This window comes from Narcine bancroftii, chromosome 2, assembly GCF_036971445.1.
Source record: "Narcine bancroftii isolate sNarBan1 chromosome 2, sNarBan1.hap1, whole genome shotgun sequence".
Taxonomy (NCBI): Eukaryota; Metazoa; Chordata; class Chondrichthyes; order Torpediniformes; family Narcinidae; genus Narcine; species Narcine bancroftii.
In genome coordinates, this window is record NC_091470.1 from 242,911,015 (window position 1) to 242,933,866 (window position 22,852).

General features: G+C 46.6%; 1 protein-coding gene across 5 annotated transcripts in view; it reads right to left on the reverse strand.

The window, feature by feature from the left end:
* The window catches only part of amph (amphiphysin), a 202,642-nt gene that overhangs the window by 116,984 nt on the left and 62,806 nt on the right, over window positions 1-22,852 (reverse strand). For all 5 annotated transcript variants that reach the window (XR_011352088.1, XM_069920633.1, XM_069920635.1 and 2 more), the window contains exons 7-8: window positions 10,856-10,941; window positions 8,322-8,397 (exon numbers count right to left, since the gene is read on the reverse strand). Coding sequence is in view for 4 of the 5 variants with exons in the window: in XM_069920633.1 (XP_069776734.1) it covers window positions 8,322-8,397; window positions 10,856-10,941 (162 nt within the window). In the remaining variant the exon portion in view is untranslated. The remainder of the gene's footprint in view (window positions 1-8,321; window positions 8,398-10,855; window positions 10,942-22,852) is intronic.

A 22,852-nucleotide genomic window follows, 5' to 3' on the forward strand; every position in this document is an offset into this window, starting at 1 on the left:
CAGGGAAAAGGGAATCCCACACATAATGTGCAGTGGGACAACTGTCACATCATTGGTGTTTGACACTCTCCATCCTAATAAGATATCAGGTTAGTTAATTCACAATCTGAGTAGCCCAGAATGTAATTACAGACAGACACTACCTCATGGCTTTCTCTTCTTTTGTATTAATTTTTAATTTTTAAATAGTGTACTTAAATAAATGTAATTTTTAAGGCAAATTTTGCACCTGTAATGCACAATACATCTTTAGCAAAACAACAAATTTTGTGACATGTGTTCATGATAATAAACCTGATTGTGAATTAATCAACATGCTGAATTACATTATTTAATTTAAAAAAAATCTAAAATAGTTTAATTTAGTGATACAGCACAGTAACAGGCCTTCTGGCCCAGAACCCTGCACTGGCCAATTAAACCCATGATACCAATCAACCAACTAACCCTGTACATCTTTGGAAAGTGGGAGAAAACTAGAGCACCATGCAGACACATAACTTACAAATTCCTTCCGAAGGTCAGGGAATACAAGCCGGTGCTGCTAACTGCACCTCTATAATGCATATTTATTCTGGAACTTCTGAAAAAAACCATCCTCATCGATAAACAGGTCCTTCTCCTGGACACTGTGACAAGAGTTTTCACCACTTACACTGATCACCCTTGACCTGGACTGCTGTCTACAGTGAGCAGATACTCAATGCAAAAGTGGACATTGTCTGGCTTTACAAACAGCTGTTCTTTCCTCGGTAAGGTACAATTATCTTTGATTAAGCACTTGTGAGCAGACTCACTGCCATCTGTCACCTCCCAGAACATTACCCACCCTCACCCAATGTCCTCAAAATGTAGAGGGGCTGCAATTCCTGCTGACACATTAGTGATGAACAGATAACTTCGGTCACAGTTTGTTGAAGGCCACAGACACAGAAGATGAGTGGATTGGAATAAAGAGCAGGAAGTTGGCAATGCAATGAATTGCACAGAGGAAAGTTGAAATGAATGGGACAGTGACTGCTTGATGTGGCTACAAGAAACCAGGGGATAAAACTGAGCAGTCAGCTCCTTCTACCACCATCACTTGGATGACTCCTGCTGTGTGAGTAGTGGCTCTGCAGCAGGCAGAGAGCAAGAAATGGAAGAACAAGACCTTTTCTTGATTACATGAGACACCTCTCCCTCAATGTCAGTAAGACAAAGGAGCTGATCATAGCCTTTAGAAGAGGGGTAGAGCCCACATCCCTCTCCACATCAATGGTGCTGGAGTGGAGATGGTTGATAGCTTCAAGTTCCAGGGAGAAAACATTTCCAATGGCCTGACCTGGACCAACCACAATGATGTTATGGTCAAGAAATCACACCAAGGCCTTTGCTTCCTCAGAAGACTAAGGAAGTTCCACATGTCCTCCATGTCCCTACAGGTGCACTATTGAAAGCATCCTAGCAATGTGGTACGGGAGTTGCTCTGCCCAAGATCAGAAGAAGCTGTAGAAGGTGGTGAATGCAGTTCAAAACCTTGCTCTCCTCCATTGACTCAATCTACACCACCACTGCCTTTGAAAAGCAGTGAGCAAACCGAAGGACCCATTTCACCCAGATACACTCTCCTCTGTGAGAACATGTTCTTTGGCTTGGCTTCGCGGACGAAGATTTATGGAGGGGGTAAAAAGTCCACGTCAGCTGCAGGCTCGTTTGTGGCTGACAAGTCCGATGCGGGACAGGCAGACACGATTGCAGCGGTTGCAGGGGAAAATTGGTGGGTTGGGGTTGGGTGTTGGGTTTTTCCTCCTTTGCTTTTTGTCAGTGAGGTGGGCTCTGCGGTCTTCTTCAAAGGAGGTTGATGCCTGCAAAACTGTGAGGCGCCAAGATGCACGGTTTGAGGCGTTATCAGCCCACTGGTGGTGGTCAATGTGGCAGGCACCAAGAGATTTCTTTAGGCAGTCCTTGTACCTTTTCTTTGGTGCACTTCTGTCACGGTGGCCAGTGGAGAGCTCGCCATATAACACGATCTTGGGAAGGCGATGGTCCTCCATTCTGGAGACGTGACCCATCCAGCGCAGCTGGATCTTCAGCAGCGTGGACTCGATGCTGTCGACCTCTGCCATCTCGAGTACTTCGACGTTAGGGATGTAAGCGCTCCAATGGATGTTGAGGATGGAGCGGAGACAACGCTGGTGGAAGCGTTCTAGGAGCCGTAGGTGGTGCCGGTAGAGGACCCATGATTCGGAGCCGAACAGGAGTGTTCGAACAGACAGCTCCAAGAAAAATGCAGAGAACAAAACAAAGGACTCTACATCACCTTTGTTGACCTCACCAAAGCCTTCGACACCGTGAGCAGGAAAGGGCTTTGGCAAATACTAGAGCGCATCGGATGTCCCCCAAAGTTCCTCAACATGATTATCCAACTGCACGAAAACCAACAAGGTCGGGTCAGATACAGCAATGAGCTCTCTGAACCCTTCTCCATTAACAATGGCGTGAAGCAAGGCTGTGTTCTGGCACCAACCCTCTTTTCAATCTTCTTCAGCATGATGCTGAACCAAGCCATGAAAGACCCCAACAATGAAGACGCTGTTTACATCCGGTACCGCACGGATGGCAGTCTCTTCAATCTGAGGCGCCTGCAAGCTCACACCAAGACACAAGAGAAACTTGTCCGTGAACTACTCTTTGCAGACGATGCCGCTTTAGTTGCCCATTCAGAGCCAGCTCTTCAGCGCTTGACGTCCTGCTTTGCGGAAACTGCCAAAATGTTTGGCCTGGAAGTCAGCCTGAAGAAAACTGAGGTCCTCCATCAGCCAGCTCCCCACCATGATTACCAGCCCCCCCACATCTCCATCGGGCACACAAAACTCAAAACGGTCAACCAGTTTACCTATCTCGGCTGCACCATTTCATCAGATGCAAGGATCGACAATGAGATAGACAACAGACTCGCCAAGGCAAATAGCGCCTTTGGAAGACTACACAAAAGAGTCTGGAAAAACAACCAACTGAAAAACCTCACAAAGAAAAGCATATACAGAGCCGTTGTCATACCCACACTCCTGAGAACATGTACCAAAAGACTTAAAGACATTCTCTTTTCTGCAGCCACCAGGCTCCTGAATGAACCCCACAACAATGCTCTCATGCTGTCCATGCTATGCACGAAACATCATACTCTGTAATTATGCTCTTGCCCCCTCTACTTTGTTCAGCTATATGCATATTCAAGAAAACATTTTAGATTGCTCATGGAAGAGCCATTCTCTATGTACCTGGTATAATGTGACAATAAAAGTGAAGTTGATAGTGTGTTCTGTGGGCTGGAAGTGAAAATAAGACAGGACAACCCAGTATATCATACAGGAAAGAAAGTAGCTGACAAATGAATAATAAGATTTTATGGAAGCATAATTCCATTCCAACATTGAGCCCATCTGAAGTGGTGGGGAGTAGATAATCATTCAGGTGACAGGAGGAAATCCTTTCTTGTGGACCCAGGAGAGTGGGGAGCAGAGACACTGTGCTGCTCCACAGGGTCTAACTACCTGTTCCTAATGCTGTTAACGGAACAGACAGTGTTATTAACTAAAATCTTGAAGGTGCAGGGTCTGTGCCCAACATGGTGGCACCGATGCTTGCAAGTGTCCTCGAGAAGTTGCAGAATCCGAAGAGCAGCAGACTGGCGCAGGACACTAGAAACGGCAGAGCACCCCCTGTTGAGAAGGAGAAGACAACCATACAGGACGGTGACCATGACAGAGGACAGGCCAGGGGTTCAGCGGCTGAAGGACCTACACAGGCTGTAGGTAGTTAGCGATGTAGCCAAGGGACTTACAGAACCAGAATTGGAGAAGGTGCTCTGGGCAAGAATGGCTCCCAAAGAGGGTCAAGTGATGCGAGTGGATTAAGAGAAGACAGGACCCCAGAGCTCCCAAATCAAATAGCAAAAAGCACCTGAAAAAAACAAAAAAAATAACAGTTAAAACATTTCCTAGTGGTCTGGGAAGACACTAGGAAGAAGAAAATGACAAAGAAAAATAAGGTGACAACAAAATTAGTGGCAAGGATTCAATTCCAAAGTTAGTGGACCAAATTGAGGTGCCTTGTGAAGAAGAAAATGGCAGGGCCACCTCGAGCCTGTGGAAGAAGATACTGCCTATGCCACACAGTCACCAGAGCCCACCCAGAAAGAGTGCCAAGCCCGGGTGATGATATCACCCCAGATCAGCAAGCAGGCTGTTGGAGCCCCAGGAAATGGCATGGGGAGAGAGGAAGACTCGGGGCCCCCTTGTGCAGCAAGAGTGCCAGTTCGGGTGTTTTTGCACTGAGCGCAACACTCACACCAGTACTCACATTAGCGCTATATATAGCGAAAGGCCAGGAAGTGCAGCGGGAGGGATATCCAAACCGCAGAGCGGCAAGCCCAAAAGGATCCAGTATCGGGTCCAGAGATGTGACGAGCAGCTGTTGGAGTTGCGATGACAGCAAAGAGGAGGAAGACTGCGAGGGAGATAGAGGAAGCAGCAGCAGTAATGGCAGATGCCACAAGGCCAGGGAACTCAGTAACAGGAACTCTGAGCCTTCTCTGAGAGATGCGTTGGAGCCCCTGGGACATATGGAGGGCAGATTATTTTGGGCTGTGGAAAGGAGAGTTCAGGACATGGCCCAGAAATTAAATGTTATGGAAGGGATCCTCACGTTTAACAGGGAGAATCACGGAGGTGGATGATGAAGTGGGGGCCAGTGAAGACAGGTTGAGCAGGGTGGAGGGTGAATGAGATGTGCTGGTAAAGGAAAGAGAGCAAGTCTGTGGGAAGCCAGAAACCCTGGAGAATTACAATAGCAGGAACAATATTAAAGTTATTGGGCTGAGGGAAGATGCTGAGGGGAGAAACCCAGCAGACTTCTTCCAGGAATGGATCCCCGAAGTACTGGGAAAGGATATACTGGGGGAAAAGATAGAGGTGGAGAGGGCAAGTAGGACACCCCTCCCAAAGCCCGCCCTGAACAGAAACCCCATTCGGTTCTAATAAAACTGGTACATTACCAGGATAGGGAGAACATTTTAGGGGCAGCCGGAGTGAGGAAAAGAAGGGGGGCGATGGATATAGAGAGACACAAGATATTCTTCTCTCCTGATATTAGTGTGGTGCTTTTAAAGTGGAGAAAAGAGTTTGAGCCAGTTGGAAGACTGGTAAAGCAAAAAGGGTATGAGTGTGTCTTGAGGTACCCTGCCACCCTGAAAGCTGTATTACCAGCGAGGGAATAAATTAAAAAAAAAAATCAGAGCTGAGTAAGGCACAACAGTTCGCTTGCGAGCTGCCTGTGCATTGGGGAGATAAGAAAAAGAAAAGCAAGAGCAAACATGGGGACTAACCCAAGATATTGTAAATAGTTGTTGCAAACTTAAATATTTGGATGCAAATGTAGGCTTAAAAAAAAATACATGTAAAGAGGGAATGGGAGAAGGGATCTGGGAGAACTCTGGGGTGGGGGTAAAGGAGGAAGGTGGAAAAGAGAATAGTGGATCACAGGGACCAAGTAATGGAGGGACATGGTGGTGGCAGGAAAGAAGCGGTCACCAGGGGTAGAAGTAGGAGGACAGATAGGATAAGGGAATGTGGGAGAGGTTGGGGATTGGGATAATGTCATGGGTCATTGTTGTTGTTTTTTCCTTTTTACTCTTCTTGTTGGACATTTTCTTTTTTTATGTCTTTTTTTGGTTCAATTTTCTCTGTGTTTGTTTAACTTTCCCAGGGTTTGTTGTGGGTCTAGTGAGTGGGAGCCACAGGTTGAAGAAAGAAGGTCGGATGGGTGGTTAACTTGGGGTGGTGGTGTTCTGATATACAGTCATTGGGACTAGGCAAAAAAGATGGTTCAGCGCAGACGAAAAGGGCCAAGGAGGCCTGTTTCTGTGCTGTAATGTTCTATGATTCTATGGTTTACGATGGACCCGGCAAACTCATTGCCAAAGTTGCACTCCACTCTGGACGACTATGGGGAGTTCTCCAGGTACAAGATCAATTGGGATAAATGCAAAATCATGCCACATACAAAGGGGGATTACAGTCAATGACAAGAAAATAGTCAACTAAAGTAGCTGCAAAATGGGATCAAATATCTAGGAATTAGAACAGATAACAACTTGAGTAATTTATACAAGTTAAATAACCCCCTCTCATCCGACCCTTGCTTGGGAAAATTGAGGAGGATCTAAATAGATGGATGTCCCTGCCCATTACATTAGTAGGCAGGGTTAATTGCATTAAGATCAATGTGTTGTCAAGGCTCCAGTATCTTTTTCAGACATTGCCCATGGCATTGCGCCGGGGATTCTTCAAAAATTTAATTTCAGGAGTAAGGAGATTCCTATGGAATGGAAAGGTAGCCAGGGTCTCTATGGAAAAATTGACCTGGGATTATAGTCTGGGCAGATTGTGAATGCCAGACTTTAAAAAATACTATTGGGCAGCCCAGTTGAGATACATTGCCTCCCTCTTCGGGGGGGAAGGTGTACCATCCTGGGCACAAATTGACCTGCACATAATAGGAGAGCAGGTAGCAGAAGACTTTATTTATAAATGGGTCACTAAATTGCTATCAGAAAAGAAAGGCAGCCCCATATTAAAACAAATAATCCTCATTTGGAACAAAATTTGGGCAGTGTCCAAAAGTAATCCTGACTCCAAATAGATCAATTCCATTGACAGTAGATAACCAGATCCTGGATACCTGGCATCGTAATGGCATCAGGTGGGTAAAGGACTGTTACGAGCAGGGATGGCTAATTTTGTTTGAGCAATTTAGGAATAAGAAAACATCAAATAAGATGTTTCACTGCTACCTTCAGATAAGATCTTTTCTAAAGGACAAATTAGGTCCAACTATGGCCCTACCACAGTGCAGTGACATAGAGACCATGGATCGAAGGGGAAGTTCATTTTGGTATGTATTACTTGCTCTAAATGGAAGGCCTGAACCCAGGCCTTGATAAGTGGAGACAGAAGTGGGAGTCAGACTTGGGAATAATGATTGATGAACAGTGCTGCTCTGACTTGTGTCGGATCAGCATGACTGCAGTCATCAGTGCATGATACTGGGTGGTGCAATACAATTTTCTGCACCAGGTGCCCCTGACTCCACAAAAATTGAACAGATCTAAACCTGAATTATCAGACCAATGTTTTAGATGTGGCATTATGACAGGGACTTTTGTGCATGCAACCTGGACATGTGCCAAGGAGAGACCCTTTTGGATGGAATTGGGCCAAGCCCTGGAAAAATATCATAGGCAAAGAATTCCCACGAGACCCAGAGCTGTTCCTGTTGGGAAATATAATGGATGCAAGACTTACAATCCAAATTTCAAATTCAATTTGGCATGATCGTGTTGGCGGTGGACAGGAAGTGCATAGCAGTTGCTTGGAAGTCCGACTCCTACTTGAATATTGAACGTTGGAACACAGAAATACAGAGCTGTGTTCCCCTGGAGAAAATTACCTACAATCTAAGGAAAAAATATGGTACTTTTTTGAAGGTCTGGCAGCCCTACATAAACTACAAAGGGGCGCAATTGTTGTGTGGACCACCGTGCCTCGCTGCCCTGCCCTACCCTCCTAATTTGCCCTTCCAATGGTAAGGGAATGGAGGGGTTTCATCCTATTGTAACCAAGGAAAGCTGCGGAAAAAGTAGGCACCCTATATGCACTGGCTGCCGTGACACGACAAACCCATAAATCCCCAAATATAAGTTTCATGCCTTTGTTGTGAGCGTTTTGGTTATTGTGTGTAAGTATAATTAGTTGAGTGTTAAGTGTTCAATGTTAGAGGGGGAATGGGATAAAAAGAAACACAAACTCCATGAGAAAATTGTTTGGAATTAACAAACACGAAAAGTAAATAATGCTGATATTGTTGATAATATATTAATGATATTGACCGTTGTTGGAGTTTGAATGGAAAATTATAAATAAAATATTCAACAAAAAAAAAGAATGGCTCCCAAAGAGCCTTGGCTGCCAAATGTTTTCTGATTATGTCAGACCTTTGGATCTGGAGCTTGGATTGCCTATGGATTGATTAGGAGTCTATGTAGTTGAAAAGGCTGTGGGAGCACTGGATGCGAATCCATGGACGCTCAGTGTCTCCGAAGGGACTCTCTTTTGCTACTCTCTCTCTTCATGTTAAATAAGGCTGATGGGCAATACTAATGATGACTTTTTGTCTGCCTTACGGCAGGCAGAAGGAAATGTTGTGTAATGCATGTTCTGTATTATTACATGACAATAAAAGAATATTGATTCATCTATGGTAGAGCCAAGTGTACTCACCACTGCAACTTCTTTATGGAATTTTGACTCGATGCATGTAATGTTTCTGAAGGTGTTGACATAGAAACCAACTCGGCTGTGAAAGAAAGAAAACTATTGGTTAAACCCATCCTAATTAATGTGTACAAAAAGAATATGAGATTAAAAGATGTGAGAATTGAAAATAGGCCAACTATAATCTCCCAAACTCAGTCCCAAGTTAGGAATGAAAATTAGACTTGAAACAAGTGGATCAATAATTCTCCCTGCAAATAGCCCTTATCTCTCCTCTAAGTTTCAGAAATATCTCCAGAAAAAGGAAAATGAAAAAAACTGCAGGTACTAGAAATCTGAAAGTTACTCAAAGGTCCTTTGATGTGAAACATGAACTTGCTGATGGTTTTCAAAATTTCTGTTTTTATTTCAGAAAGAATAAGTTCTGTCAAACTTCCTCTATCCCTAAGTCAGAGGCAGGCTTCTTGCTGTCCTGACTGCTAAATATCAATGTACGTTCCTCTGTCAGGTTTCCATCCATTTCAAGATCACTCTCAAAAACTTACAGTATATAAACATTACTAACCCTAAGGAAATCTAAGGAACTATTTCCTTAATTTTTAAAAAACTGCTAGTGTGTGCTCTCTTAGACTATTTTTTTTTAATTTATTTTTCATTTGCATCTCTCTTTGACTGTCTTGAAAATATTCTCATATATTTATGCTTTTCCTGTTGCTGTACTTTTCCACTCTCCCAGTATCCTCATCAATCTACATTGCACAATTTCCAATGTTCTCAGGAGAAGACATTGCGGAGCCACTGTAATGGCAGTGTTGCCACTAGTATGGACCCACAGAGAGTGGGGAGCGGAGTCACTCAGCCCGTACAGGCTTTAAACGGCCTGTAAATAGAGCCGACAGTGGTTTTATTTAAAAATTCTGCGAATGTGCCAAAGATGACAGCATCTATGATCAGAAGGAGCCACAAGGGGTTGAAGACACCAGGGAAGCAGAGAACTGATGCAGGGGCTCCAGAAAACAAGGAGAACACCACCCACCCTGTTTGAGAAGAAGAGGGGACAACCCTATTGAATGGTGATTCCGGTGGCAGACCAGTGAGGGGTTCTGCGGTTAAAGAAACGCACAGGCAGCGGGTGGACTGTTGGTGAATCAAGGTGACTAACTCATGCAGGCTGTGAGCAGCTGGCAACTGCAGTCGAGGGATTCACACCAGGCTGTGGATTACTGAAAGCTGGCTCAAGAACTTGCTGAGTTATTCCAATTATTGGAACTGGAATGCAAGAGGGTGTTGGGGCCACTGAAGAGTTCCTGACCACGTTGAAGATTTAGATCTGGAGCTTGAACAGCTGATGGTTTGGAGTGAACTCTATGTGGCTGGAGGCAAATCCTTGGACACTCGGCTACTCTGAGGAGACTCTTTTTTGCTTCTCTTTCTCTGACTCTAAGAGGCAGTTCAGACAATTTCTGCCAATGGCGAATCGGTCTGCCTTACGGCAGACAAAAGCAAATTTTGTGTTAAATATGCTCTGTCTTTATTATATGACAATAAAGTGAATCTTTTAAAAAAAATTTTATTTTTCACACTATGAACCACATTAACCAAAATACACATAAACATTTCCCTCTTGAATATACAGTGTCATTTTCTCCCCTTTTTCCCCCCTCCCTTCCCTCCCTCCTTCCCACCCCCCTCCCGACCCACTAAACGTTCAACATATACAATACAATAAACCCATTAAACAATGTCATCACACAATGAAAATAAACAAGAAAATTGTGTCATCTACTTTTACACACTGGGTCAGTTCATTTCGTCTTCTTCTCATTCTGTCATTTTAGGGGGTGGACAATAAATTGAATCTTGAGAACTTCATAACTGATCACCCAAAACATCAAACCTTATTCCAACTGTGATCTCTAACCACTGCCAGGACAAAATTACCATAATCTCCTTCAGGTATCACATAAAAAATCTTTAGGATTTGAGAGGACACTGGAGCACTGGGAGAAACTTATAAAACTCTAAACAAACTCCACCAAAGGTGAGGATTGCATCCAGGTCACGGGACCTGTGATTCAACAGTGCCATCCACTTTGCCAGGTTGTCTGGTCAGTATTGCTCTTCACGATCCATGAGGATATCGTGAGCCTTCAAGGGCTCTTTACCTAATGGTTCGCAGTTGGTTCTGTACCTGCATGTCTGGCAGGCTGGGGTCTTTCAGGATCATCTGTGGTGCTGCATCTTGCTCACTGCCCACTCACAATGGGATGTGAATTTAAAATTAGTCCAAACAATTAAAATGCCTGTGATCCTATCCATGTTGCATCAGTGAGGCCAGCCCAACTCAAGATGACCCCAACTTAAATTTAGGCCAATAATGTTTAAAATGATAGAACTGTGAGTAATATGTGGTAAGATGCTGGAAATAATGATAGCCAGCTTCAGAGATAGAAAGAACAATCTTGCATAGATTAATGCATATGACTTTTCAGTGAAAGTATGATGGGTTTTGGACTACATAAAAGAATAGAGCTTCATACCTTGACCATAACGATGGCAATTCATCCTGTAAGTCAGTATTTAGCTCTTCAAATACTTTTTGAGCCTTTTGAAACTCTTCTTCTGCCTAAAGTCAAAACAGAATCAATAGTTGTTTTATTTTTAAGCAGAACTTGCTTTCATTGCAAGTATTATTCGAAATGTGAACACAAAAACCTCCCAACCTTTGTAATGGCAGCTGTCATGTAATCAACCGTTGAGCTGCAGGAAATATCAGAGCAATTGTCCTCTTCAAAATTTGAATTTCATGAAACATGAAAGTCTGCAGATGCTGTGCTTCTAGACAAAATACAGAAACGCTGGAGGAACCAGCTGGTCTCACAGTGTCCATAGGAGAAAAAGATATATTACCGATGTTTTGGGCCTGATACCTTGAGGAAGGGCTCGGGGTCCAAAACATTGGAAATATATCTTTACCTCCTATGGACGCTGTGAGACCAGCTGGTTCCTCCAGCGTTTGTGTTTTGACGATTTGAATTTCTCTCAACTGAAGAAGTGCAAGGGTTTACTTCTGTGTCAATGGTCATCTCGCATGAAACAAACATCTGGTTCCAAAGGCTGAATGACAGTGGGAATGACATTTCATTTCATTGGAGTCCCACTGAACGCATTCAAGGTTCATACATGACTGTCACTAATATAATGTCTGTGGTGAAAGTGAGCCTGCATTTGAAAAATTAACACCAGTGTAGCTGTTGGGTCTTGGGCTTCTTGGCAATATGTCAGTCTGATCTGAAACCTTTGTCCTTATGCAGAACTAACTCCTTGGCCAGAATTAACTCATACTGGACCCACCACAATTGTTCCACTGCAAATGTAATCTCACTGACTTGCCACTCAGCCCTGGATCACCTCAGCAACAGAAATGTGTACATCAAGCTCCTTTTCATCTATTACAGCTCAACCTTCAACACCATCATATCCTTATTGCTAGTCAGCAAGTTTCAAAACCTGGTCCTCTGCACCCCCTTCCTCATTCACTGTCAGTACAAATCAGAAACAATGTCTCCTTCTCACTGAAAATCAATACAGGGGCATCTCAAGGTTGTACCTCCTTCCTGATAGTCGCAGTGAGAAGAGGGCTGGCTGCTGGATGCTTAGCCCACTACTCTAATTGCTCTATACCTGTGTGGCCACGCACAATTCAAATGCTATCTACAAATTCTTCGATGACACCACAGTCATAGGCAGAATCATAGATGGGAATGAGGAAGCGTATAGGAGTGAGATAGATCAGTTGGCTGAGTGGTGTCACAACAACAACCTTGCACACAAATTGAGCAAAACTAAGGAACCGATTGTTGATTTCAGGAGCAGGAAATCAGAGAACATAAAGCAGTCCTCATCAAGGGGTCAGCAGTGGAAAGCGTTAAGGACTTCAAATTCCTGTGTGTCAGCATCTCTGAAAAACTATCTTGGGGCCTCCATGTTGATACAATCATGAAGAAGGCTTGCTGATAGCTAATCTTCGTGAGGAGTTTGAGATTTGGTAATGTCACCAAAGACTCTTGCAAATTTCTACAGGTGTACAGTGGAGAACATTCTGACTGGTTGCATCACTATCTGGTATGGAGGTGCCAATACACAAGACAGGAAAAAAACTACAGAGAGTTGTGAACTGGGCTAGCACCATGATGGGCATCAGTCTTCACTTAATCAAGACAAGGCACCTTTATTTATCGTTCATAGCATGCTCGCACTGTAAAGACGAGATAGCATTTCTCCAGGACCACAGAGCATATTTACATAAATAAAAGCTAGAATAGAAATTAAGCACAAATATTAAAATTTTAAGATGTATACAGTAAAAGTCCATAGTACACTATCCACATATGATGACTTGAGGGAAAAAACTGTTGCCCAATCTGGACGCAAGGACCTGAGTGTACGGTACCTCCTACCAGATAGCAAAAGGGAGAACAGTTTACATGAGGGGTCCTTCACAATATTCATTGCCTTTCCCCTGCATCGAGTATTATAGATGTCCTTCATGGTAGGAAGAGAGCCCCCAGTGATCTTTTCTGCTGACTTCACTATCCTCTGCAGGGATCAATCAAGGACATCTACAAAAAGCAGCATCTCAAGAAATCAGCTTCTATCCTCAAAGATCCTTACCTCCCAGGCCGTGCCCTCTTCTCACTGCTACCATCAGGGAGGAAGTAATGGAGCCTAAAGATGATCACCCGTCAGTACAAAAACAACTTCTTCCCCCTCTGCCATCAGATTTTTGAATGGACAATGAACCAAGATACAATTTCACTTTTCTTTTGCACAAATGTACTTAATATTGATAAAAAAATTAATTTATAAAATTTTGTACCTGTACTACTGCTGCAAAACGAGTTTTGTGACAAGTTCATGACAATAAATTCTGATTCTGAATCCTGGATTCTGAACTCGTTAAAATTAACTTCCTAACTGTAATGTTGAACACCTGAGATTTTCAAATAATTCTTAATTTTCTCCAGGTCCACATAAAATAGAAACAACCACACCAATCAGCCTATACACTGACTCAAATTACTGGATCAGATTTATTTCTGATCTTTTATTTCTTTTTTTCTTGTAGGGCCTTCCAGTGTTTCTTTGGAAAGGTGAATTGGTTGTAATGCATTTGGGAGGGCTTGAAATGGTGAAAGGGGCTGAACGTCTGAGGGGAAACTTTGACTTTGGTTATGAATATAAAACAGGCAAAAGCAGCTCACGACACCACATTTTCATCAGTTAATAAAATAGAAGTCATAATATTCAGTTAAACAGAAAAGTCTGCAGATGTTGTGCTTTTACTGCAATACTGAGAAGTGCTGGAGAAAAATCAGCAGGTCATGCAGCATCTACAGAATGGAAAAGTTAACCAACATTTCGGACCTGATCCCTTCATTTGAACAAAAAGCAAGGCGGGCGCCTGAATAAAATTGTGAGGAGCGGGGGATGAGAGAGGAGGGAGAAAGGGGCAGGAGTCCAGGCTAACAGGTGGATATGGGTGGGATGGAAAAAAAGAAAAAAAAGCTGAGCAGTGATGGGGGAGGAGGTAGCTCTCTGAATGGAGAGCTGGTGGAGAAGAGACAGAGGGATTGGAAAAGAGAAGAGATGTGTTTAACAGATACTTGAGAAGTCAATGTTAATGCTATCTGGTTGGAGAGCGCCCAGATGGAATATTAGGTATGCTTCCTTCAATTTGCGGGCAGCCTTGGTTTGGAAATGCATGAAGCCATGGATAGACTCGTTGGTGAGGGAACGGTGTGTGGAATTAAAATGGTTGGCCACTGAAAGGTCCCTGTTATTATAGTAGACAGAGCAAAGTGGCGCAACAAAATATTCTTCCGGTCTGCGTTCAGTCTCTCTGACGTGGAGGCCCTAAAAGGAGCAACAGATACAGTCGGTGAACCCTGCAGATTCACAAGTGAAGGATTGCTTCAAAATATTTAAGAAGCTCACTTATTTCATAACATTAGCCAAAGCCAAAATAATTTCATCCAAATTATCCTACCACTACAGAGAAAGTTGAGCGGTGCTTATCCTCACTAGTTTAAACATTAATTGTTTAGTGATTGAGGATACAAAAATTCCTAACCTGAATATTTAACTGGAAACTATAGATATTTGTTAACTGAAGGTTCACTGAAACCCATGAGCACTTAATACATGAACCATCATAAAACATTACACAGGACCAATTAATGGGTTGTGAGAGCCCCAGTCCAACTGCTGGCTTTTCACTTTGCATCTTAATCATCTGGATCCTCACTCTGCATGGTGAACTAGAAAAGCAGGAGAGATCACAGCCCTTTGCTGGAATGGGTGGAGAAGTTTCTGAACGAATACATTTGCAAGGTCCTGGGAGAAAGCCAACAGCAAAATCATACAGCATGTGCAAAATGGAGAGGGCAATATCATTCAGTAATAGGATGGGAGACATGAAAATTTGCACTAAGAACCTGGGTTGAGGGCTGCAATGAGAATATTGAGAGATTTTGGTAGGATATTTTAATTCAAAGCCTGAAAAGATCATTGTCAATTATATATTTGGCTTGTGCAACTAGGGGCCAGAGAAGTGAGTATGAAACATCGAACAGTACTGCACAGGAACAGATCTTCAGCTCACAATGTCTGCATGTATTGGACCTAACAATTTAGAGAATGTACAGAGTAGCCACATGGAAGGAAAGAGCACGACACATGTAAAATGGTTTTCTCCAAGACATGGCTGCAGGGCATGACCAGGAAGAAAGCCCACAGCAATGGTAAAATTTGCTTTATCTTCTTTGAGGCCAAATTACTTCAATACCACAAATATCTTTAGTGGAGATAACATAAGAGTTCAAGTGCCAAAAGAGAGAAGGCTGTTAGCAAGTGGATGGAAATAGCAGGAGGCATTGCTCTCTCTGGCTGTTCTACAAACCATCCAACCTCTGCAATAAAAGGAAGCAATGTTTTCTAGAGGGCAGGAAACCAAGAAGTTCTGCCAATGCATTCAAGGCTGTGGGGATGAGATTGTTCGAAGATTCGGTTGTGCGGAGCTAAGGACTATTGTGGAATTGTGTGATGTGTTATAAAAGGGTGGTGTTCTCAAACATAAAGCTCTTGGGAGCATGAATGCAGAATATTTCTTGCATGATATTAAGGAAGATGCACGAGTGATTCTCGAAACCTGGTCCTCAGCAGAGGCCTCACCTTTGTACCTCTATGTCTGTACCTCCACTGGTTTGGAGCCAGTCATGATGTCAAGCTTTTCTTCCATCATCGCCTCTTTTCCTTCAGCAAGGGATTCTTACCACATACTAATGAAACTTTCTCCCATCTCCAACACTCTTCTTACTCCTCAACATCCCCTTCTCACCATTAGCCCTCTCTTGACCTTTTAATTTCCAACTGCCAACGTGACTTCAACTGTTTTCACTTCTCTGTCCACCTCACCCATTCCAACCCCACCCCCACTAAACACACATTTGCCATTCATTCATTTTACATCAATGGCAATCTCATCGTCACAGATGATGATGAAGGTGATGCTGTTGTGGCCTGAAAGACCAACTCTATGTTGCAGAGGCTAGACAGAAGCTCTCAGAAACTAGACTAACATATGTAGATGCCATCACATCAGGAAATATCCTCCCCACAGCCTCCAACCAGATTGTGGCCCCAAACGTGCACTACTCATTTCTATCTCCTACTAAAGATCCACAAACAGGACTGTTCTGTTAGGCACATTATTTCTGCCTGCTCTTGCCCCACTCAACTTGTCTCCTCATATCCTGACTCCAATGCTCCCCATTATCTCGGCCCTTTCCATCTAAATGTGGCCAGGGAATTGAAAGTTGTTAAAATGGTGGTAAGTATGAATTGGATTAGACACTTCTCAGTAAATGGAGTACAAGGATCATGGCTGTAATTACATTCAGTTGATCGTGCCAGTATACATCACCACTCGAGGTACAAGTCAATGAACATTATTCATTATTAATCAATTCTTTTCAGCACTCAAACTTATTCATGCAAGTCTTGGGTATCATTCTGACCTTTTCCAGAGCTTCATGTTATCTTGATTACTGGTTCTGAAACCATCCACTGATGCCTGAACAACTGCACTCTATGGGAGCCTTGTGGGATGGCATGGTGCAAATTGGGCAGTCGGTGAACGATCACAGAGAATGGACTCCAATGGAAAAGACATTAGCTACTGGCAATTACAGCAGTATTCACAAGTTGGTCTTTAAAAGATGTTACCTGAAGTTTCCTGTTGGCAATACAGGTCTGGAATGCTATTTCTAACATGTCTCTTTTTATATATAAAAAACAATCATGTTCTAACCAAGGTCCAGACTTGGTCATATGATATGGCTTGGAGTAATAGTCCAGAGAACATGAGTTCAGATCAGATCATGATGACGAAGTTTGAAATCACATGTAAAATTATTCATAAAGTAAAATTTGATAGAAGTAATCATGAATCTGTTGGATATTGTTTAGGGAATGGGATCTGTTGTTCTGATTCTATCTGCCGAGTATATGTGGTTCAATGTGGTTGATTGTAACTGCCCTGTAAAGGGCTGCTCACTCTGCTCCTAGAGAAATACTGGGCTTGCCTGAAAATGGATTAAAAGATACAACTGCTTAAAGACATGCTTGATGGACAGAGCTTTTTTTTGGGGGGGGGGGGGGTGACTGCAATACTAACTGTTGTGAGCAGTCAGTCTGCTGTAATAATTAATAAAAAATGTAGATGGCCCATATGCCCGTGCCACTCAAATATCCCAATTAATCTACAACCCTGGTATGTTTTGAAGGGTGGGAGGAAACCGGAGCACCCGCAGGAAACCCACGAGGACACGGGGAGAACGAACAAACTCCATTCAGGCAGCGCTGGGTTCAAACCCACGTCGCTGTGTGGTGGTACACCACCGGCCTACTGCAGGGGGGAACCTCTGTACCTGCAGGAGTGTAAGGGGACAGGACAGCACCTGGCCGGCTGTTAATCAGTCGGCCTGAATGGATCAAGCCCCACCCAGTCGGGTGTCAATCACCCTCCAGGATATAAGCCTGCGGTGGCCTCCCAAGGCCTCACTCAGAGTTGCTGCAGCCACAGCCAGCCTGGCTCTGTGGAAGTCTTTGTGGATTAAAGCCTGTTGTACAGTCTTTATCTTTGTGTGTGTCTGATTCTGGCCAACAGTGCACCACAATTTAATCCACAAAATTTTCCCACGGCGGCTATGGAAAAACTCCTGTGCGCAGGGAGCCTCGAGGTCAATCCACACCACCCAGAAGCCCAGACACACTTTGAGATCTGGCAGCACGCAGTTGAGGCAATCATCGAGGCGCATGAGGCCGACATCCTGGACTCTGATCGGAAGAGGTTGGTCCTACTCCGGTGAAAGCTGGATCCCCACACCTTCCAGGTAACCAAAGGCTGCTCCACGTACAAGAGCGCAATGGACACTCTCAAGGACTTGTACAAGCCCCCCCATGAATGCGGTCTGTGCAAGGCACATCCTCCACACCTGAGCCCAGCAACCCGGGGAGACGGCTGAGTCTTACCTGGGACACTTGCGAGAGTTGGCCCGACCATGTCTGGCTGAACCGGGGGTAGGTGCAGAGGAGGTCGAGAGGCTGATCCGGGATGCCTTCGTCCAAGGGCTATGCTCAAGGGCCGTCCAGCAGAAGATGATGGAAGACATCTATGCCCTAACCAGGATTGTGGAAGTGGTCCAAACCCTGGAAGCAGCAGTCCTGCACGTCAAAGGCTTCGATTCCAGGTTCCCCCAGGCTCCCTCATGGCCCTTTCACACTGCAGCTGCAGCCCGAGGCCGAGCCGGGGAGGAGAACATCGCTGCGGCAGGCGCCTGGCGCCCCTGTCAGTACCGTAGGTCCTGGTGTGGGTCAGATCGATGATCGCGCCAAAACTGCCCAGCTAGGAACCAGTTTTGTTCCCAATGCGGCAAGAAAGGCCACTTTGCAAAAGTGTGCCTCTCTAAACCTGCCGGCAGCTCAGCGCCCCTCTATGACCTCCCCACCTCCCCCGCAGACCCCTTCATGTGCGCGTGCCAGGCGGTGCCATTGTCCCCGCGATGACTTCCGCCTTCCCCGACAGCGCAACATCGGCCCTGCCAGCGACTGTCGCAGCATGTGCCCCGAGCATCTGCACCAGCCCCCGCTTTCGCAGGCACCGCTCACTGAGAACTACAGCATCACCACTTCTGGCTCACGGCATGACGTCACTTCCGGCTCACGGCACGACGTCACTTCCAGCTGATGTAATGACGTCACTGCTGCCGGCTGTGATGACTTCACTTCCCCTGGCGCAGTGGACAGGGCTGGGGAAGGAGGCCAGCCAGACAGCCCCCGACACAGAGGGCCCCTGATGATGTTGAGAACGACGTGGTCAACACGGGCGATGACCAGGCCACCCTATTGATGCTCTCCACGCCTCTGGGTGCCATCAGCTGCAGCACACCACACCTAGCGAACGACAGCAATGTGGTCAACACGGGCGATGACCAGGCCACCCTACCGACGCTCCCTTTCGCTCTGGATACCGAAAACTCTGACTCTGTGACAGTCCTGGCCACCACCATACTGACCAGGGACATCACGACCTCGGGCGCTCGATGATGGATGTGCAAGTCAATGGGCAGGTAACAAAGTGCCTATTCAACAGTGGGAGCATCAAGAGCTTCATTCACCTGAGCGTGGCCCACTCCCTAAGGATAAAGGTCCACCCCACCACCTGCTTGATTGCCTTCGCCATCAAGGATAAGACTGTTGGTACCCTTGGGTGCTGCTCGGTCGATATAACGGTGGGAGGGGAGACTTACACAGGATTCAGGCTCCTGATCATCCCCAAAATCTGTGCACCACTCCTCCTGGGCCTGGATTTCCTGTGCCACCTGCAGAGTGTCACCCTTGCCTTCAAGGGGCCCCAATCTCTACTCACATTGCACAGCGTGCCAACCTACCAGCCCTGGCCAACCTGCGGCCTCTCCACACTGCGCATCACCCCACCAGCGCTCTTCCCACATCTTGTGCTAGGCTGCAAGCCGATCGCCACCAAAAGTAGGAATTAAGCCGAGGGGGAAGTAAGCCGAGGATGGTCGTGGATTACAGCCAGACCATTAATAGGTACACCCAGCTGGTTGCCTACTCCCCTGCTGAGGATCGCCGACATGGTCAATGAGATAGCCAGCTACTGGGTTTTCTCCACGATTGACCTGAAGTAGGCATATCACCAAATCCCTATCCACCCGAAGAACAAGCCCTACACCACCTTTGAGGTGGACGGGCACGTGTACCAGTTCCGCTGGGTTCCTTTTGGGATCACGAATGGGGTCTCTGTCTTCCAGCGGGAGATGGGTCACATAGTAGACCGGCACATGCTGAAGGTGACATTCCCATATATGGATAACGTCACTATCTGTGGCCATGACCAGCAGGACCACGATGCTAACCTGAAAAAATTCCTCCAGATGGCCACGGAGCTGAACTTCACTTACAACAAAGAGAAGTGTGTGTTCAGCACCACCCGCCTCGCTAACCTGGGGTACATTGTGGCCCATGGAGTAGTCGGCCCAGATCCGGAAAGGATGCGCCCATTAATGGAGTTACCCCTCCCCCCCATGCTAAAGGCCCTCCGCATGTGCCTGGGCCTGTTCTCTTATTACTTGCAGAGGGACCCTCACTTCTCAGACAAGGTCCGCCCACTGACCCAAGCCACAACTTTTCCCCTCCCACCTGAGGCACAGGCACCCTTCACCCGCATCAGGCAAGACATCGCAGATGCCACGATGCAGGCTGTGGATGAGGACTCCCCCTTCCAGGTGGAGAGTGATGCTACCCTCAACCAAGGGTGGGGTGGGGTGCCCCATCGCCTTCTTCTCCAGGAGCCTCCATGGCTCCAAGCTAGGGCACTCTGCCATTGAAAAGGAGGCCCAGGCGATTGTGGAAGCGGTCCACCACTGGCATCACTACCTGGCCGGCAGGAGATTCACGCTCCTCACAGACCAGCGGTCCGTGGCGTTCATGTGTAACACTATCCACAAGAGTAAGATCAAGAACGACAAGATCCTGCGCTGGAGAGTCGAGCTGGCAACCTACAGCTACAACATCCAGTACCGCCTCGGGAAGTTTAATGACTCCCTCGATGCCCTCTCTTGCTCCTGCGCGTCTATGCATGATGACAGGTTGCAGACATTGCTTGAGTCCCTCTGCCATCCAGACGTCACCCGGTTGTACTATTTTGTTAAGTCCCGAAATCTGCCGTACACCATTAGGGACGTCAGGGACATGACCAAGGCCTGTCGGATCTGTGCTGAGTGTAAACCCCGCTTCTTCCGCCCCCACCCCATGCCCACGTTGTAAAGGCTACTCGGCCTTTCGAGTGTCTCAGCATGGACTTCAAAGGGCCCTTGCCTTCCACGAACCGAAACGTCTACTTCCTCATGGTAGTGGACGAGTACTCAAGCTTCCCTTTCGACATCCCTTGTCCAGACACTTCCGTGGCCACCGTCATCAGGGCCTTGGGGCAGATTTTCACCATGTTTGGCTACCCCACCTTCATCCACAGCGACCGGGGTCTAGTTTCGTAAGCGACGAGCTGCGCCAATACCAGACGGTGAGGGGCATTGCGACCAGTCGCACGACAAGCTATAACCCAAGAGGCAACGGGCAAGTGGAATGTGAGAATGGGGTGGTCTGAAAGGCAGTCCTCCTGGCTCTCAGGTCAAAAGGGTGGACCGTTGAGTACTGGCAGGATACCCTGCCCGAGGCACTCCATGCCGTTCGGTCACTGCTGTGCACGGCTACCAACGAGACCCCTCATGAACATCTGTTCTCATTCCCCAGGAGGTCAGCGACTGGAATGTCACTCCCAACATGGCTCACGTCCCCGGGACCGGTGCTTCTGCGTAAGCATGTACGGACACACAAGGCCGAAGCCCTGGTAGAACAGGTTTTCCTCCTTCAGGCAAACCATAACTACGCTTACATTAGATTCGGCAGTGGCAGGGAGGACACCGTCTCAACCAGGGACCTGGCACCAGCAGGAGCACCCACCACACCATGGCACTCTCCAACCCAAATGACAATGACAGGGCATACATCCCCGTCCCCAAGCAGCTATGGGGCACGCAGGGCCTCCTTGACCACCAGGGGCTCGCTTCAGCCTTAGGAGATGAACCCGCCCCCAACCCATCCAATATGACCCGCATACGTCGACCCTGGACCCCCCCGGCCACCCCTCCGCACGGCACCACACCAGCCACCAGCCCCCCCACTTCCCCTCTGACCAGTGACCAAAAGCCAGTCCTACGACGGTCACAGTGACCCTGGCAGCCGCCGGATCATCTCAACCTGTAAATATTGTATGTACATAGTGAGTGCGATTCCTTGTTATTGCCCCCCTTGGGACAATTTTAAAGAAGGGGGCGAATGTGGTGGTATACGACTGGCCTACTGCAGGGGGAAACCTCCGTACCTGCAGGAGTGTAAGGGGACAGGACAACAGCTGGCCAGGACAATTTTAAAAAAGGGGGTGAATATGGTGGTACACGACCGGCCTACTGCAGGGGGCAACCTCTGTACCTGCAGAAGTGTAAGGGGACAGGACAACAGCTGGCCAGGACAATTTTAAAAAAGGGGGTGAATATGGTGGTACACGACTGGCCTACTGCAGGGGGCAACCTCTGTACCTGCAGGAGTGTAAGGGGACAGGACAACAGCTGGCCAGGACAATTTTAAAAAAGGGGGTGAATATGGTGGTACACGACCGGCCTACTGCAGGGGGCAACCTCTGTACCTGCAGAAGTGTAAAGGGACAGGACAACAGCTGGCCAGGACAATTTTAAAAAAGGGGGTGAATATGGTGGTACACGACCGGCCTACTGCAGGGGGCAACCTCTGTACCTGCAGAAGTGTAAGGGGACAGGACAACAGCTGGCCAGGACAATTTTAAAAAAGGGGGTGAATATGGTGGTACACGACCGGCCTACTGCAGGGGGCAACCTCTGTACCTGCAGGAGTGTAAGGGGACAGGACAACAGCTGGCCAGGACAATTTTAAAAAAGGGGGTGAATATGGTGGTACACGACCGGCCTACTGCAGGGGGCAACCTCTGTACCTGCAGGAGTGTAAGGGGACAGGACAACAGCTGGCCAGGACAATTTTAAAAAAGGGGGTGAATATGGTGGTACACGACCGGCCTACTGCAGGGGGCAACCTCTGTACCTGCAGAAGTGTAAGGGGACAGGACAACACCTGTCTGGCTGTCAATCAGTTAGCCTGAATGGATCGAGCCCCACCCGGTCGGGTGTCAATCACCCTCCGGGATATAAGCCTGCGCCGGCCTTCCGAGGTCTCCCTCAGAGTTGCTGCAGCCACAGCCAGCCTGGCTCTGTGGAAGTCTTTGTGGATTAAAGCCTGTTGTACAGTCTTTATCTTTGCGCACCACACTCTGGCACTGTAACAGCTTTTGAGAACCATTATGCTAC